The sequence below is a fragment of the Anabrus simplex genome, chromosome 4 (assembly GCF_040414725.1).
Source record: "Anabrus simplex isolate iqAnaSimp1 chromosome 4, ASM4041472v1, whole genome shotgun sequence".
In the NCBI taxonomy this organism is placed as follows: Eukaryota; Metazoa; Arthropoda; class Insecta; order Orthoptera; family Tettigoniidae; genus Anabrus; species Anabrus simplex.
In genome coordinates, this window is record NC_090268.1 from 330,035,100 (window position 1) to 330,054,558 (window position 19,459).

The 19,459-nt window shown below is 37.5% G+C and overlaps 1 protein-coding gene across 4 annotated transcripts in view; it reads right to left on the reverse strand.

The window, feature by feature from the left end:
* Positions 1-19,459, reverse strand: part of LOC136871957 (uro-adherence factor A) — a 171,091-nt gene that overhangs the window by 48,359 nt on the left and 103,273 nt on the right. For all 4 annotated transcript variants that reach the window (XM_067145714.2, XM_067145716.2, XM_067145715.2 and 1 more), the window contains exon 4: positions 17,771-17,859. In XM_067145714.2, the coding sequence (XP_067001815.2) occupies positions 17,771-17,859 (89 nt within the window). The remainder of the gene's footprint in view (positions 1-17,770; positions 17,860-19,459) is intronic.

Genomic DNA, 19,459 nt, shown 5'->3' on the forward strand with positions numbered 1-19,459 from the left:
TCTGAAAATTTACTGTTACTACAGCATAGTCGGACAATTCTCGCAACCTAGTTTTCGTTTCTAGCCTACAGTTCCATAATCCTTAGTACACACAATAAAGTGGCGCTGATGGCTTATCAGACCAATTCTTGCATAAAACATGCGGCCACACATGTAGCATCCGGTGGAAGTGGGGGGACGTGGCAGTGTTTTACGTAGGTTCTTTCTCTGGCGAGCTTCCTCTTCCTGTCTCCTGCTCAAACTGTGCAACTGCAACCGAGATGGTAGCATGCAGCGAGGGCAATCCAATGAGAGAGTATGCGAAGTATTTGGGTTGGTACTGGTTTTCAAATGTTTGCAGTGTAGACCCAGGAGAGTGTAGTTTATAGTTATTTATATTATTCCTTACACCAATGGAGAAGAGACCTGTCATATTTTAGACAGAATGATAGTGGTGTTCTTGTTTTTGAAAGAATTGTTTCCAGATGCAATGTGTGTGTATAATTTTTAAAATGTTTTCTACCCTTAGGCAGGTCTTCATATTTCACACAGCTGCTCTCCATGCCTTGAAAACTTTGAGCCAAAATTACAGATCATTCTATCTTGAAATTGAAGTAGTTGCAGGTCCACTAGAATGCATTGGAAAACAGTGGAATTCAATAAGAAATAACAGATACCCACCAGATCACATCAACATGCATATCCAGGGAAATATGATTTACACTACTGATGTACATAAGGAAAAGTCTATATGCACTCAAGTAGAAAAGGAAGACTATTATCTCTTTCTCTCTCTCTATATATATATATTTCCGACAAAAGAGTAGCATTACAAAAATGTTGCAAAGTATGGGCTGGGAAGAATTGGGAGTGGTATGTTCCGAGCTGTCAGCGGAGAGATGGCGTGGAATGACATTAGTAGACGAATATGTTTGAGTGGCGTCTTTAAAAGTAGGAAAGATCACAATATGAAGATAAAGTTGAATGCGAGAGGACAAATTGGGGCAAATATTCATTCATAGGAAATTGGGGCAAATATTCATTCATAGGAAGGGGAATTAGGGATTGGAATAACTTACCAAGGAAGATGTTCAATATATTTCCAATTTCTTTGAAATCATTTAAGAAGAGGCTAGGAAAACAACAGATAGGGAATCTGCCACCAGGGCAACTGCCCTTAATGCAGATCAGTATTGATTGATTGATATATATATATATATATCCAGATGCAGTATTAAGATCAAAAATGCCAGCAAATCTGAAGAAAACAGTATTTGACCAATGCATCCTTCCTGTGCTGACTTATGGCTGTGAGACTTGGACTCTGAATGAATTCACAAAAGGGAAACTTCGGACCGCGCAGAGAGCCATGGAAAGGTCAATGCTAGGCTATACAAAGAAAGATAGGAAAAGAGCTGATGACATCCGGTCTGTTACAAAGGTTAAAGACATCTTAGAGAGAGTACGCTCCTTAAAATGGCAGTGGGCTGGCCATGTTGCACGAAGAAATGATGATAGATGGACAAAACTAGTGCTGGAGTGGAGTCCGAGAGAACATCGAAGGCCTAGAGGAAGACCACCGGACAGATGGGACAAAGATATCAAGAAGATCGCTGGTACCACTTGGATGAGATCTGCCCAAGACCGTTCTACTTGGAGAAGACTGTTGAAGGCCTACCTATACCCACGACTTAAAGAGGCCACATCATTTTAATGATTGAAATGGCTGATTGTATATTGTATATGATTGTATATATATATATATAAACACTGATATAAAACACTGATATAAAAACACTGATATAAAAACACTGATATAAAAACACTGATATGGGCTAATTCAAAAACAGAAAGAAGGAAAAGTTTTTCAACCTCAAAGATTTTAACATAAAACTTTACAAACTAAATAAAGTTAGGCTTACAGACCTCATGCATGGTGGTTAGCATCATGTACAGAAAAAGGGGGTCCATACAATATATGGAGGTCAGTATCAAGGGGTTATTTAAGGCCACAGTTGCTTCTTTCCCAGTCCTAGCCCTGTACTACCCCATCATTGCCGTTAAGACCTACTCAGTGTGACATAAAACTAATAGCAAAAACAAATATATATATTTACTGAATAATGCAAATACATGCAAGATTTGCAGTCGTTCCTCCATTTCCAAGCTATTATTTTTTCTCTTCCATTAATGCAATAGACTACAAAAAATGCAGTCAACTTATAGAACAAAGCAACAATGAAAGAAAAGACTAATCCCTATGCAGGGATAGTTTTGGCTTGCAAAATAATTCGACAGAGTCGAGAATCCAGACCTTTCCTATAAATCTGAATTGTTAAGAAAAGAAGAGAGATTGAACAAGACAAATGTGTCTTAGATATGAACTTCTGCTATGTTTTATCATTCTGTTACATAGTTTTACTCTGCTCCAAACACTCAATTCTGCTATGTACAACAGAATTCTGCTACGATTGACAATGCTCAATGCATCCTCACATTTTATTCTAGTATGCAGGTGAGGAATTTGCTGTATCTATACAAACAAAAGTGCAGCAGCTACAATTCAATGTGTTTCCCAGTAATACTATATTCTAAAAATTAGTCTCCTGCCAATTACATGCAAATACCAAAATAAGTCCAGAAAGTAAACAGCAATTCATAAATTAAAATAATGGAGCACAAAGAAAAAATGTTGAATCTGGTGACATGTATCCACAAACACACAATTAGGAGTAGCTTTGGCTTCCCTTCTCAATTTCAAGCTCTCACCCAGTTTCATCTTAATGACAATACACTTGCAAAAATATACTATATGATTTTTCACGAGAGTTTAATCCTGATGTAAACAAATAGGCGGAGCACCTTGGCTTTGCACGTGGACACAGACGTAGTTGATTGGAGAAGCAACCGTCGCACTCACTGGACTGTATGCGAGCTCGAAGAAAATTAGTACGTGTCATTAATTTAATTTTATCTTAGTTTATTACATTTAGATAGTCTGAAAGAGTACGTAATCAAATTAAAATATGGTTGTCATATATACTGGTGTGTATCTATATTTTTTTTAAATAAAACAGTGATTAAATAACGAGATATGAAGGCAGAAGGCGTGGTGTAATGCAGGAAGTCTTCTCATAGCGAGGGAAAGTCCCAAGCTGTACAGCGTGGAGATAAGGTGTTGCATCTTGCAGCAGCTGTCAGTGTCAGTATTCACAGTGAGAGAAATGGAGCAAGAGGTGCTCTAGCCTACGATAGCTTTCTTTAATATTCAGAAATGAATAAATAAATAACGTAGGCCCTAATCTTCAGCAGCAGATCTCCCTTTAGACCCCTCTGTTTAGTTTCGCACAGCTCAAAAACTGTTCCTCGTCTATTTTAGGTAATATGCGCAGCACTGTATGTCCGAACACGAGACGTTGACGGGGCGGAGGTCGATACTACACGCTCAGCGAATCACAACTCTTTCTTTGGCTGAGGCGTGGACATGCCTTGTTTACATCAGGATTAAACTCTCGTGAAAAATCATATAGAATTTATATCAAACAAGAAGTTTGCTACAGACATATAATTACAAAATGCATCCAGAATGTATTTTCCCCATTTTTTTAAAAACTCAATGTTTGAAGTTTTAATCCTTCACTTTTCTTTTTTTTTTAATAAGATGTTTCCCTGATATTTTAGATTCAAAATGTTCTTGACACCAGTTGCTGGAATCTTTGTATAGCAAGAAAGCCTGTGTTCTAGGCTGAGTTGGCAGAGATTTGTATTTCATAGTCATACACAAACTTACTATTTTCTTCCATTCTATTTTGACAATTCTACAATATCAAAGGACCATAAAAATATTCTTACAGGGTAGGCAAAATAAAACAGGCCCGGAAAATAAATATAAGACTGATGCGTAACTGACCCTAGTTAATGAACAGGAGAACTGCCCATCACAGAAAATGCTGGAAACAATGATTTTGATGCAGAAATTTGTTGCTATCACCACATGTCTGTGCGTGCGCATCTCGCGAGTACGTCGCTGTGTCATTATGTGTGAGTGAGAAGAGCAGACATGTTTAGTGATTAGTTGAATGCAACACAAAAGGGTGCTCATGATAAAATGGCATGTGTTCATTGCCTAATGTTATGCGAAGCAAGAATCATGGAAAACCTGTGCAAAACTGTTTGTGCAAGAGTTTAAGACTGGAAGTGTTTGGCCAAAACTTCCAGAAAAGTCTGCAATGCAAAACTTAATGGCAAAATGGCGTGAAACGGCTATGTAGCGAATAAAAACGGCAACTATCTGAAAATAGTTCAAACCCCAGAAAACACTGCTTGAGTGAAGGAAAGCCTGGAACGAAGTCCGACGATATCTCAACGCCATTTATCAGTGTAAGTGGGAATTACGAGATTGTCATGTCGAAATTTTCCACTTTCTGGGAAATGATCATGTGAAAACTCCAAAACTGAGCAGAAGTGTAGTACAGCAGATTCCTGGTAACTCAACTCCACCTCCTTGGCAGCCCTATCAGCTAACTCGTTTCCCTTTATACCCATGTGGCTTTCAAGCCACAAGAACGTAATTCTGGTACTAGCATTCCAATACCCAGCCAGCAGGTCCTGGATCTGCTGCACCTCAGAGGGTGCCATGGGAAACATGCATCAATAGATTGTAACAAGCTCAAAGAGTGTGTACACAGCACAACGTGCCAGTACAGCAGAGCTTCAAAGATAGCATAGAACACTGCTGTGTATCCACTCCGGTACAGCAGAAAGAAACCAGTCATTGTCAACAACGAATGCACAGCCTACTTTTGCTTCTGCCCTCAAAGCACCTGTGTAAACAACTACAGAATCTGGATACCGGCTAACAAAGAACAGGAAGAGCCTCCAATAAATGGCGGAGGGTCCGTGTACTCTTTTGGGCCGATGTGCAGATCCAGGATTACTTCAGGTCTTTGTATTATCCACGGAGGTATCTTACTTGGCCACTGGACAAGACATGGAATTGAAGGTACATAAAACAATCTGCAACTGCTACCTAAACATATACCAACCGGCTGTGTTACTCGTGGATAAACAGAGTACAGCTGACAGTTTCCATTTTGGAATACGCAGAAATAGCTTGGGTGAAGTGGCAGATTCAGCTAGCAGGCTAGCAATGGGGCTTGTACGGAACGCTCCCATCGTCAACCAAACTCCGCTGTGGTGAATGCTATTTAGTTTCACAAGAATGCTGTCATGTTGACAGAGACATAGTCTAACCTGGATAAAATATGTGCCTATAAAATCATAGGAGCACCGTGTGGTCTGCCGCCCCTCTCCCCCACAAGTTGTGCCACTAAGAAACTTCAAAATGTTCAGTTTCTTAGCGCATTTGGCTTTTAACTGATGCACATGTGGCTCCCACAATAATTTATTATCGAAAAGGAGCCCAAGAAATCTGTGTCAACTACAGGAAGTGTCTCATCCCCTAAAATGCTCAGGATGGGGATGAAGAGTGTGTTACTGGCAGAAGTTAACAACAGAGGTCTTTGTAGTTGAAAACTGAACACCACATCCTAAGGTTTACTGTTCTCTACTCTCGTAATAGCTTGCTTTAATTGTCGGTCTGCGACTGCCACACTTTGTGAGCTATAATTCAGAGCGAAATCTTGTACATATAGCGACGGTATTACTTCTAAACCAGCAGTAGCAACAGTACGGTTAATGGCAATCGCAAAGAAAACAGTGACACTGAGAACCTATCCCTGTGAAACTCCCATTTTCCCTGAACATGATTGCAAATATGCCCTCCCAACTTGGGCAAGGAATAGGTGGCGGGACAAAATATTCGTAATAGAAACCGGCAAGTTACCTCGGAATCTCCACTGATGCAGCTGTGAAAGGATGCCATATCGCCATGTGGTGCCATAGTCAAAGAAATCAGCCAGAAATGTTGATACAATGTTAATTTTTTGCCTGTATTCAATGTGCTAGTTGTTTTAAGATCTTCGCAAATTGGCTGATGATGACACTTAAAATGTGTTGAAACCGGTCCCATTAAACAGGTTGTAACTACTTTTTACCATCTTATTACGGAGTATTGAAAGGTGGATCCTAACCTATAATATTGTACATCTTATTTCTCTATTCAATACGGAACAATAATGAAGTTTTTAACTTTAAACAGTATAGACTTGACGAATTGAGAAAGCTGGACTCGTTCTATGTAGCATGAACGATTGCTGTTTTTTAAAGGTAGTCTCAATTCAGTCGGAACCCAATGAACCTGAAGAACAAAATTATAATTAACTCGAGAGATCTAATTGAGAAAATACAAGGGCAGGAGGAGGGGGAATAACTAGTACTCACCTTGCGCTTTTTTGTAGAACAAGCTGCTGGAATGAGTGCAACGGATAGAGTGAGCGTCACGCGGAATAGAACAGCAAAAGAGGAGAGTGGGGTGCGGAGGGGAAGGGTGACGTAAGTGTGGAAGGGGACGGGAGGGGGGGAAGGGGGAATGGTTCAGGGCGGGTTAGGAGAGAGGGAAGTTAATGGTATTTGTGGTGGTGGGGGACCCTTGATTGATTTAAAGAAAGGGTTATGAACAGCTGATTTATTTTTCCTATAATAGGAAATAAAAAGATCAAATAAAATATTGGAATTCACATGATTACTAATGTTTTAAAGAAGAAAGGCATGAAAATAGCCTTCAAAATCAGCAACAACAACATGCACATCTTACATAACACCTCACAAATTAATAAAATAAACAGGTACTCAAAATCAGATGTCTACTGAATTAGATGTAACACGTTCAAATATTTCCTACATAGGGCAGACCGGTAGGAGCTTTAATATTAGATATTCTGAGCATTTCAACGCAGTCAAATACAACAAATTTTCAGCCATCAGCCAACATATGGTCGATTATAACCATAGTTTTACGAACATCGAAACAGACATGGACATACTCGAAATAGCTAAAAAGGGACCTCTACTCAACATAATTGAGAGTTTTTACGTACATTTGGATCAATATTTTAATGCCAACTACAATCTTAATGAAATTACTGAGAAACCAAATATTTTATTTGATCTTTTTATTTCCTATTATAGGAAAAATAAATCAGCTGTTCATAACCCTTTCTTTAAATCAATTAAGGGTCCCCCACCACCACAAATACCATTAACTTCCCTCTCTCCTAACCCGCCCTGAACCATTCCCCCCCTCCCGTTCCCTACCACACGTACGTCACCCTTCCCCTCCGCATCCTCCTCTCCACTTTTGCTGTTCTATTATGCGTGATGCTCACTCTGTCCGTTGCACTAATTCGAGCAGCTTGTTCTACAAAAAAAGCGCAAGGTGAGTACTCGTTATCCCCCCCTCCCTCCAGCCCTTGTATTTTCTCCATTAGATCATTCGAGTTAATTCCAATTCTGTTCTTCAGGTTCATTGGGTTCCGACTGAATTGAGACTACCTTTAAAAAACAGCAATTGTTCATGCTACATAGAACGAGTCCAGCTTTCTCAATTTGTCAAGTCTATACTGGTCATATTGGATAATTCCCTCTGTGCCATTGTGGATCTCGCTTTTAGAACCTTCCAGAAACATAAGAACTTACATAAGATTTCACTCAAATTTAAGTGTGCAATACAAGTTCAACCATCAATCTAAGACTTTGTCATCAAGTGATTTTATACGACATCACAATGCTTTTATTCATCTGTTAATTTTAACATATTCTGGTCATATTTATTGTAACACATGTATAAGGTTTTTACTTTTGTATGTCATTCCATCACCATCCCATCTCCTTGTTCATCCACATCACTTCATTATTAGATTATGTCTTTTGCTTGTAATTTTGGCTAGGCTGATGATGGTCCAAAAAACGGACCGAAACTAGTACCTGTTATTATTATATTGTAATGTTTTGATAAACGTTAAATGATTATAAGTATTGAGAAGGTGGAACAATAAAAAAAAATTGTACTCATTTTTAAGTTATTCATTAAATGTCACTGGTGCGAGTGTAGTACAAACACGAGTTATGATTCAACAGAAACAAACTTTTAAAATGCATGTAACATTTCAAAATCCAAATATGAGATGAACTTGGCAGTTAAACATTCACATTTGTAGTAATTATTTCATTAAATGTCACTTGTTGAGGGTATAGTAAACATTTTCTTTTGACAAAAATACAAATTTTGATATGTGTAAAATGTTGCTCTGAGAGCTTTGAAGTTGACTGTGCTATTGTCTGTGGTCTATTGCTGCGTAGCGTGTAAGGTGGAGACCAAGTTTCGAAGCCAAGGTTTCTCTGATGTTTGCAGTTTAATGCGGGATCTGAGGCGCGTGGTGAAGAGGAATTGAGCGCGATGGACAGCTTAGGTCAGGGGAACAGCTATTGTTGGGGTAGGAGGGGAGATGGAAGGAGGAGCAGAGGGAGGATGTTCGGAGTGGAAGGAAGGGGGAATTAGGGAGGGTGATGTGGTGAAAGTGCATGGCGTGAAAAAGTACTATGCTTAATGGGAAAGATCTATTATTCGGAATATTAATATTTTTGAAAAATGCAATGAGGAAGTCAAATAGGATTTTTGGTTTCTCGGAGATATCATTTAGGTTTAGGTGTGAATTGAAATATTGATTTAAATCAGGCCTTTCCAACTCAAGAACTTAGTGCTGGGGCACACCAGCGCTGCACTCAGCAGCACCGTTTCCCTCCTACCCCACGCAGTGGTCAGTGTATGTGTACGTAAGGTACAGTACATTCATTCTCAGTGTGTATCATTTCGTTAAAAAATGTCGTTTAATACTTCATGGGTGGATTCATATTTTGTTCTCAATCCCGAAGAGAGAGCTCAATGTTTAATTTGTCATGTCATTTTAAGCGTGAAGTCTTCAACCGTTCGACGACACTACCACAATATACACGTTTCCACCCATGATGTCATTGTTGGCGCAGCAAGAACCGAACAAATTGCTAAGCCTATTAAAGCACCACAATTCACTAAATAACTCAAAATTCAACCCTGAAAAGAGTCGTTTCTTAAAAAAGAGCTTCTTCCTCTTCACTTTAATTAAATTTTACATTCATTTTATTCAAAATTAGCAGCGAAGAGGGGGTTTCTCCTCTGGCTTGGAGGAAAAAATTGCCTCCAAGTCAGATTTTTCCGCCGCCAGTGTAGTGAATTGAGATTTTCCAACTCATCGGGTACTCCTAGGAAACATATTAGTAAAAGGGCATAGTTTTTGCCCTGGGACGCTTCACCATTCGACCCCCCACCGAAAAAACTAAGTGTGTTCACGGATCACGGTTGTCTGCGGCCTGGTCATTCCAGCTCTGGAACTTTGGACTCTTAGATCGGCAGCGTAGTAATGTTCGTTAAAGGTGAGAAAATGTGTGGTTATTCATTTATCAAGTATTTTATGTGAAATCATTGCTTTTACTCGTGCTATTCCTACTGACGTCATTGTAATGACGTATGTTCATTTCAGTTGGGAAAACCACTAAGACGGTCTTTTTGAGCATGTAAAAAGGCAGGTGGAGAATGAGTGTCTGCCATTATAATGCAATTCCCCAACCTGATTGTGACTGATGATAGGCAAGCGGGCCTACCATTACAATGAAAATTCCCTAACGCAGTCTTCATATGAGAAAAGACGTTTGGGGATTTCTCCATCGCGTTTCTAGGGTAACGTTAAGAGCTATGCAATTTAATACAGTCTTGCTCACAATGTGTACTGTACCCAACATACAATTCTGTATACAATGTAGAATTCCGTAGAGAAGCACGGGTGCATCAGCTAGTCTCTGATAAATGGGACTACTGCTGCGTTTCAAGTAAAACAGCTGGCCGAATAATAGCAGAAAGGAGCTAGAGAATTACGATAACTTTGCACATTCCATATGATTGTCCCGTCAAAGATGGGTACTACAGCAAGTGAGTATATATAAGGACTGGATCACAGCATCCATTGTCTATTCTGTTCTATTGTTTGTCTTCTACCTGCAGCCAATAATGTGTCTACTATCGATGCCGGCATCATTTTGTTCAAGTTTTTTGTGATGGAAGCTACCTATGTACATCATTTGTGTGGACACATAGTAAAAATTATACTAATCTATATACTACTAAGGTATACATTAAAAGTAATAAACTTCATTGTTAGGTTCCGTACTGAGTTGAGACTATGCTTAAAGTAAATACAAAATTTTAATATTCCACCTTCTCAATACTAAAAAATCATGTGATGTCTTTACAAAAACATTACAATGACATTAAAATGGTACTAGTTTCGGTCCACTGTGGACCATCATCAGCCTAGCCAAATTACAACAGTAAAAGACATAGTGATAAAAAATAGTATGGAGAAATGAGGAGGATCTAAAAGGATGGGATGGTGGTGGAATGACAGATAAAAGTGAAAAAACCGTATTTGCAAATAATGATAAAAGTAGCAGAAGTGTTCACAATGACAAGTAAAATCTTGTGAAGTCACGTAAAAACCCTTGATGAGATAGTCAGGTTGGCAGTTGCTCCTCTGTTGCACGATTGACATATATAACTACGTATATGCTTCTAGAAAGTTGTAGATGTGAGTTCCACTTTTGCGTAGAGGGAAGAATTGTCCAATGAGACTAGCACCAGATTAAAATTGACAAAGTTGAACCTGTTCTATGGTGGAATTAAAGGCTTTCTGTGTTGAACAGAAGTCTCAGTTCAATCGGGACCCCAATGAACCTGGGGAGAGAAGATAGTATTAACGCGGTAATCGGATAGAGAAGAAGCGAGGCACCGGAAAATATAAACGATGACTCACCTTGCGCTGCGTGGAACAAACTTGCTGGATTGAATGCAACTTACGGAGTGAGCGTAGCGCGGAGTAGATCAGCAGAAAAGGGGTAGGTGAATACGGAGGAGAGGAATGACGTAAGTAGTGGAGGGTGGGAGGGATGGGAAGGTTCAAGGCGGGGTGGACGGGAGAGGAAGTGATGGTGTTTGTACTGTCGGGGGACCCTTGATTGACTTAAAGAAAGAATTTTGAACGACCGATTTGTTTTTTCTGTAATAAGTAATGAAAAGGTCAAATAAAATATTGGGTTTCTCAGTTATTTCGTTAAGGTTATAGTTGGCATTAAAGTATTGATCTAAATGAATGTAAAAGTTCTCTATTATATTGAGTAGAGGTCCTTTCTTAGCTATTTTGAGAATATCCATGTCTGTTTCAATATTCGTGAATTTGTGGTTATAGTCTACCATATGTTGGCCGATGGCTGAAAATTTGTTGTATCTGACTGCATTGAAATGTTCTAAATATCTAATGTTGAAGCTCCGGCCGGTTTGCCCCACATAAGAAATATTAGAGCATGTATTACATTTAATCCTGTAGACGCCTGATTTTGTGTACCTATTTATTTTATTAACACGTGATGTGTTATGTAAGATTTGTGTGTTGTTGTTGTTGTTGGTTTTAAAGGCTATTTTCATATCTTTTTTCTTTAAAACGTTGGTGATCTTGTGAATTCCATTGACGTAAGTGAAGATGGAAAAAGAGTCATGTTTAGGTGGTTCTTTTTTAAGTGTGGTTTTGGGGCGAAATTTATGTTTGTTAATGATGTTTTCTATGAAATGGCTATTGAAGCCATTGAATCTGGCGATGTAGCGGATAGTATTCAATTCGGTATGAAGATCATTTTTATTCATAGGAACGTTGAATGCTGTATGTACAAGACTGTTATATGTTGCTTTTTTGTGGGGGAGGGGGTGAGCTGAATCTTGTCGGATTGTGACGGCCGATTGGGTGGGCTTTCTGTAGATCTTGTAGGTTAAAGATTCCTGTTGTCTAGTGATTGTAATATCCAGAAAATTGATTTTTTGATCTACTTCTGACTCCAATGTGAATTTAATATGCGGATCGATGTTATTAAGTGTTTGGAGTGTGGTGTGAGCATCTTCCAAGTTCTCGTTGATAACTACTAGGACATCGTCGACGTACCTAGCCCAAAGGAGAATATTGTCGAATTTATTGTCGATTTTAGTGTTCTCGAGAAAGTCCAGATAGATTTCTGCGAGAATGCCTGATGCAGGTGAACCCATTGCCAGACCGTTTTGTTGATAGATGGTATCATTAAACGTAAAAAAGTTGTTATTTACGACTAATTTCAACAATGTAATGAAATCTTGAATTTCCAATTTACTCAAATGATTGTTTTTGTATAAGTTACTTTTGATGATGGGAATTAATTTAGAAATTGGAAATGTTTACGATATCAAAGGAGTGAAGTGAGTAATGAGGTTGCATGTTAAATTTATTAAGTTTGTCTATTAATTCAAAGGTATTTCTAACCGATTTATTGGATGAAAAACGGTAATTTTTGCTTAGGAACTTTTGAATAAACTGTGCGGTTTTATATAAAGGGCTCGGTCTAAAATTGATGATTGGACGAATGGGAGCACCTGCCTTATGAATTTTTGGGAGAGCTCTAGCCGTAGGAAGCCCAGGGTTCATACTTATAAGCTGGCTTTTTTCATGTTCAGTGAGTAGGAAGGAGGAGTTTTTTAAGGTTTGTTTAAGGAGTCTTTGGACTTTTTGTGTGGGGTCTTTTTTAATTATGGAAAAGGAACTATCTTTAAAGAAATCTGATGTTTTACTGATATATTCATTCTTACCAATGATTACGGTCGTGTTGCCTTTATCGGCCTTGGTCACGATTAGGTCGTTGTCCTTAATTTTTTTGTTTAGGGTGTGCAGGAGCTTCAGATCGGTTAGTACATTCCTGTTATTAGAATTGGCGGGAAAATTAGGTGAATTTTTGCGAAAAAGGATGTTATTAAGTTTCTTTTTGATGTCATATCTTAATTCATCTTGTGTATCTAAAGGCGTTTTAGAGATAGCTAATTCCGATTCTGTTATCATTGTAATAAGTGAATTGGTTGTGTTCAAATCGGGCCAGTTATGTTTGGGTCCCTTGGCTAAAATTCCTTCTTCATTTGGATTTAGGGGAGTATTGGATAGGTTAATTACGGGTGGATGAAAATGGTTACGATCGTCTGCTGGTCTACTATTGCGTCTAATTTGGTAATCTTGCGATTTGGATATCTTTAATTTCTCCAATTTATTATCCAAAATATGTTGTTTCTTGGTTAAGTCTATAAATAATTTATCTTCAACTGATTGGAAGAAGATTGTCCAATGCGCTTTAGATAACAATTTTGTTGACGCAAGGTGAGACTCGTATAGTTTGAGGTTAAGGAATGATTTTTTCCTATAAAGAAACTTGATTTCATCTTTCAACCAAATTTTATTAGTCTTAGTTTGAGTTTTGGAAGTTTGTGACGTGATACGATGTTTCTTTTTGTTGTGTCTTAAGAAATTTGGCGTTAAATCAAACCGAATGCACTGTTTGAGAAAATCTATGTCTTTGCCTAATTTGGCTATTTTCAACTTAATGCCTAGATATTGAAAGGCTTTGTGTTTAGCTTGGTTAGCGTCATCATTAAAAGTAATAAACTTCATTGTTAGGTTCCGTATTGAGTTGAGACTATGCTTAAAGTAAATACAAAATTTTAATATTCCACCTTCTCAATACTAAAAAATCATGTGATGTTTTTACAAAAACATTACAATGACATTAAAATGGTACTAGTTTCGGTCCACTGTGGACCATCATCAGCCTAGCCAAATTACAACAGTAAAAGACATAGTAATAAAAAATAGTATGGAGAAATGAGAGGATCTAAAAGGATGGGATGGTGGTGGAATGACAGATAAAAGTGAAAAAACCGTATTTGCAAATAATGATAAAAGTAGCAGAAGTGTTCACAATGACAAGTAAAATCTTGTGAAGTCACGTAAAAACCCTTGATGAGATAGTCAGGTTGGCAGTTGCTCCTCTGTTGCACGATTGACATATATGCTACATGAAAGCCTTTAATTCCACCATAGAACAGGTTCAACTTTGTCAATTTTAATCTGGTGCTAGTCTCATTGGACAATTCTTCCCTCTACGCAAAAGTGGAACTCACATCTACAACTTTCTAGAAGCATATACGTAGTTATATATGTCAATCGTGCAACAGAGGAGCAACTGCCAACCTGACTATCTCATCAAGGGTTTTTACGTGACTTCACAAGATTTTACTTGTCATTGTGAACACTTCTGCTACTTTTATCATTATTTGCAAATACGGTTTTTTCACTTTTATCTGTCATTCCACCACCATCCCATCCTTTCAGATCCTCTCATTTCTGGATACTATTTTTTATCACTATGTCTTTTACTGTTGTAATTTGGCTAGGCTGATGATGGTCCACAGTGGACCGAAACTAGTACCATTTTAATGTCATTGTAATGTTTTTGTAAAAACATCACATGATTTTTTAGTATTGAGAAGGTGGAATATTAAAATTTTGTATTTACTTTAAACTAAGGTATACACTTACAAATAATGAACATAAATATTAGGTCATAATATTTCACAATTTTCTTAGAGAACACTGCAAGTTTAGAATTAAGGAAGACAAATTGTTCTTGCTCTTGCTGTTCTTTAGGCATCCATTGTTTGTTACTTTCTTACCCATTTCTTTCCTTCCTGTTTACATGTTTTAGTTGAAAATTTTATGTTTTGTTAGCATTTCTCCTCTGTTATAGCAAGTAAATTGTTAAAGTACTTCTGAACACAATGTCTCTCAATGAACACTACACTATTTTCTTATGTATAATTAGATGGATTTCTACAGCCAGCATGATGAACTTTATGTTTAGCATACAGCTTTTAATGCCACCAGTGTCGAAGGACATATTCAACTTACCACTTCTGTAGCTACTTTTTCCATTACACCCCATGGGGCTAAGCTACATGTTCAAGTGCATGAAGGTGTTGTCTGTGGGTGTACGTGTAATTGCACGGGCTTGGGAAGAAAACAGCTGTAGCATTGATAAGGTACCATCCCAGCTTTTGCCTGGAGTTGGAAATGGAAACCACAGAAAACAATTTAGAGGATGGCAGATAGGCGATTCAAACCCATGTCTCCCAAGTGCAGAGCTAGTAGCTGTAACAGCCCGTGCCACGATGCATTAAGCTAACAAGTTTGGTATGACATTAATTAATTGGTTATAATTCTGAGACCAAAGGCTGTCACTCGTTGAACATTATGATTTTATATTAACCTGTGTATATTTTTCACAGTCCATGCATTTGTAGCAATAATTATTGCAGTGGCTTAAATACATAATCTGCTATTGTTGCTTGTGACTACTGTCTTTGCTGTCAAGGCAGTTTCCCACTCTGCCTTCCACGGCACTGCAGTGCTGTTTACACAGACCTTACAGGATCGAGACTACCTTTCCTCTACTAAATTTGAGGTTTACCAGCCATCCTCTCAAGTATTGAATGTTAAAACCTTCATGGTCATTGTTAATACTTCACCAAATAGCCATTATCCAGGCACTCGCGTACAAAAGCAATTCAAGAAAATTCAATTATGATATCATGTGTGTTTTGCTTGGATTTATTCCCTGCACAATACTTCCTGATACATGAACAGAGGTGCAACCCTTCAAAGGTGATTTTCCATAATGATATGGTCTGCTGCAAGCAAGTGAAGGTTATATTCAACCAAAAATGTGTGAAATAATATTAAACCCATATAATACTAGTATTGTTACTTTTGTAGTATTTAAAATAAAGCCCGCAGGATTTACCCATACACGTGCTACGCTGCCATCGCATCCATGTTTAACCGATAAATCACACTCACGTTCCATAAAACACATGGTTCGGTGAGATTTTGAACTGCATTTAATGTTATCCTACACTTCACCTAAATAAATACTTTAACTACACAACATAAATTTGGAACCAAAGCAGGCAAGGGAAGTAATAATCAGCACAGACAACTCATCAATAAACCACAGATAATAGAACTGAAACTGAGCCCATATGCTGGGAATTCGCAATCAGCAATGAATGTTATGCTCGCTCTTAAAAGTTGCACTCATTATCTCATGATTTTTTTTACAAACCGGAAGTCTCCAATCTATTTTTAAAAAATGTTCAAAGGAAAATTGAGATTTTATAAAGAGCATTTCAATTTAATAAAATTCATAGTACTGCTTCCATATTGCCATAACATATATTAGAAAACTATAGAAACTACAGAAAATCCATTGTAGCTGGCATCTCCGCATGCATAGTGATGTCAACCTGCTGATAAGATAGATTGAGTCAAAATTCTTCAAAAAATTCTCACACCTCAAAACCGAGATTCAATAATTTAACTAAGAAATCTCTATTAAACACTTTTCTCTGACAGTAAACATCAATGCATAATCCCCATCCCCTAGATCTTTAGCTAACCTGATAATCCACGCGCACTTTGATGATGATGATAATCGTATGGCCTCAGCTACCATGTGAAGAGATTTCAATTTGATGCCACCCCGGCTGTCTGCTCGCCAATCTCGACGTTCCGTTTTACTCTAGGCCCACTAGATAGCAACCCGAAACTCTCTTGGACATCAATGGCTGAGATTTAATGAATTTTGTTGGATAAACACCAAATGTGTCACCAGAGATCTTTTACATGCCAACATCGTACAACATGGAGTGTCGAATGAACTTTCTTTTGCCCTTCAAAAATCCAACTACCTCTGCTGGGTTTGAACCCGCTATCTTGGGATCCGGAGGCCAACACTCTACCACTGATCCACAGAGGCAGCTACTGTCATAGTGAGATATATTATACCAGGGCTGGTAATTCTCCAGCATTGTTTTCCTGTCCTAGGTTACAGCTAGTAATAATAATAATAATAATAATAATAATAATAATAATAATAATAATAATAATAATAATAATAATAATAATAATACAGGAATTGTTGCTCTTGTAATTTTACCAGCATAAAAGAAATTCAGCATTCTACTATCATGTAAAAAAAGGACATCACAAAATACTTTACTAACACTTTGAAGACGATGTCACCCCATGTGGGGTGACGGACCCTCATACAAAATATAGTATGTCACCCCTCATGGGGTGACACGGTAGTGTGTCCAGGCCTCTCAACTTTAGGCTGTCGCACGAAACTAGCGCTATCATTCGCTGCTGTATTGCATTGCTTGTTCACGTTAGGTGTTCATAGAGTGCATCGCAGTGCCCATTCCTTTCTCACCATGCTGTGCATTATTAGAATTATGTGAAAAAATAATACAAACGAAATTATATAATATATATTATACATGCATGAAGAAGTTGCCTTACATAAGGAGGTCTTGTACATGCCTACTCCACCTGTAGTTGTGTTCATATGACTGTTAAGGTTTAAAATTGTCATATAATTCTACTTTTATTAAAACAGCAGGAAAATAAAGCAAAATGAACGGAAGGTATAGAGCCATAGATAACCCCTGGATGAATATTCCTTAAGGACTCACTAATCTAGAAGACTAGTAGATTCAACTGTATATTTAGATTCAAAATTGAAGAGTTTGGTCTGATAGTCTTGATGCTAACCAGTAACTGCGGATTGATACGATTAATAAGTTTGTACACAGAGCATTGAACAAGAACACAAGAAAGCATTCGAGTCTATGTAACAACTTGCTAGCATCTTGCTTTCTACACTTCCAACATCTTTTATCAAACTAATATTTACCACTTGAATTTTGAAACCCTTAAGATGCTGTGAGACCCGTGATATGATCATTAATTTATTATCTTTTTGATGGGATTTAAAACTTGTACTTCACTATGTAGCCACAAAACATTTCAATGCAGTTAAGAATTACACAAAGTTTTATACTGACCTGATAAATCTGACTGCCAGCAATCTGATATGTAGCAGGTAGTAACACCTGAGGCTGAGATGAAGGACCACCAGGTCGATACATCATATCTAGAATCAAAATACACGAATTTTACTATGCAATGACCTTCATTCATGAAATGAAACCCTTCTTACTAGTGTTTTTATCCCAGTAATAACACTGAATACATTTACATTTGTTAACTACTAATGATATGTGATTTATATCAATTTGCCTTTTACAGAACTCCGCTCCAATTAAAAATTACAGAATAAAAATTCCCTTAATGAAAATAACACTGTAATAAAATGAAAGGGAAAGTTAAAACAAGTGTCATCAATTGTTCCTATGAACTGTATGAAAAACACACAATCATAACAATAAATTAATTTTTTGCTATTTTTTCACATATACCACAGGAAAAAACTAGCAATAATACCAATTACGGTTCAGATTAGTGTTAAGAAAGATGAAAAGAGAGATACATTTTTCTAAAGCTTTCTAAATGATGCATAAATACAATAAGATTAATAAATAACCAAATCCCTCCACACAAGTTGGTAAGGAAGATGCATAAAACAAATATTTGTTAATTAGCATGGAAAAGTCAGTTTGTTACAAGAAGTACTGCCTAAAATATAGCTGTCTTATGGTCTACCATGGTAGTATACTAACATTTTGGTTGGTGTACTACCAAAATCCAATTGTTTTACCTTTGTACTCCCAAAGTACGAGTATACTGCGATTATACCAAAATTAACAAATGATTGTTGCTGGATGCCAAATAATACCAACTATAATTATCAATTTTCTGCAGCTTCTCTCGCTTGCCGAGGATCCCTGCCCGCACTGAGGCGCAAAAGGGTTGTGGCAGGAGATTTAAGGTCGCATGCCCTTCCTGACACCACCACGTGAAAATCCCATCCCAGCAACACCAAGAATCAAACCAAGTTAATGGGATGACACAGGAAATCAGCTACGCTGTTCCATCCTGTTCCCCAATAATGTATCTATAATTATATTAAATTTTTTTATGAAAATTAAAGTCAGTCAGTCAGTCTGGCCATTCTATCCGGTCGATTTCCTTCATTTTTTTTTTTTAACTGAAAGGTATTCATGCACAGATTTGTCATCGGGTACTATAAATCACTTAACTTCTGCCTTCCTCAAATTATTTCATTATTCCAACTTTTTTGTCTCTTTGAAGCAATCATATCTTTGGTTCTAATTGAGGTACGGAGTTCGTTTTGGCCTAAGAACACTCAGTGGATCAAGCTCTTTCATTTCAACTCTTAACTATTCAAATTGGTTGATTCTGAGGAAAGTTATGAGTGCAAGTTCAATTTGACATCTCATTTCAACATTTTTTTCTCATTGAAGCAATCATATCTTTCATTCTAATTGAGGTACGCAGTTTGTCGTTTTGGTCTAAAAATACTCGGTGGATCAAGAGCTTTCTTTTGAGGTAATAACTACTTAAATTGGTAGATTCTGATAATAGTTATGAGTACATTTGTCTCCATGACGAAGATCTTTGAAGGACTTTTTAACAGTTCGGTGCGTAGTGTTGTTCCAAGGAACATTTAATTCAGTTTCTTTGTGTGATGTATTTTCAAGTGTTTTGTTGACATAATATTACATTCTATTACCACAGCAGATCGTGTGCTTTATTTCATTAACCCATCGAAC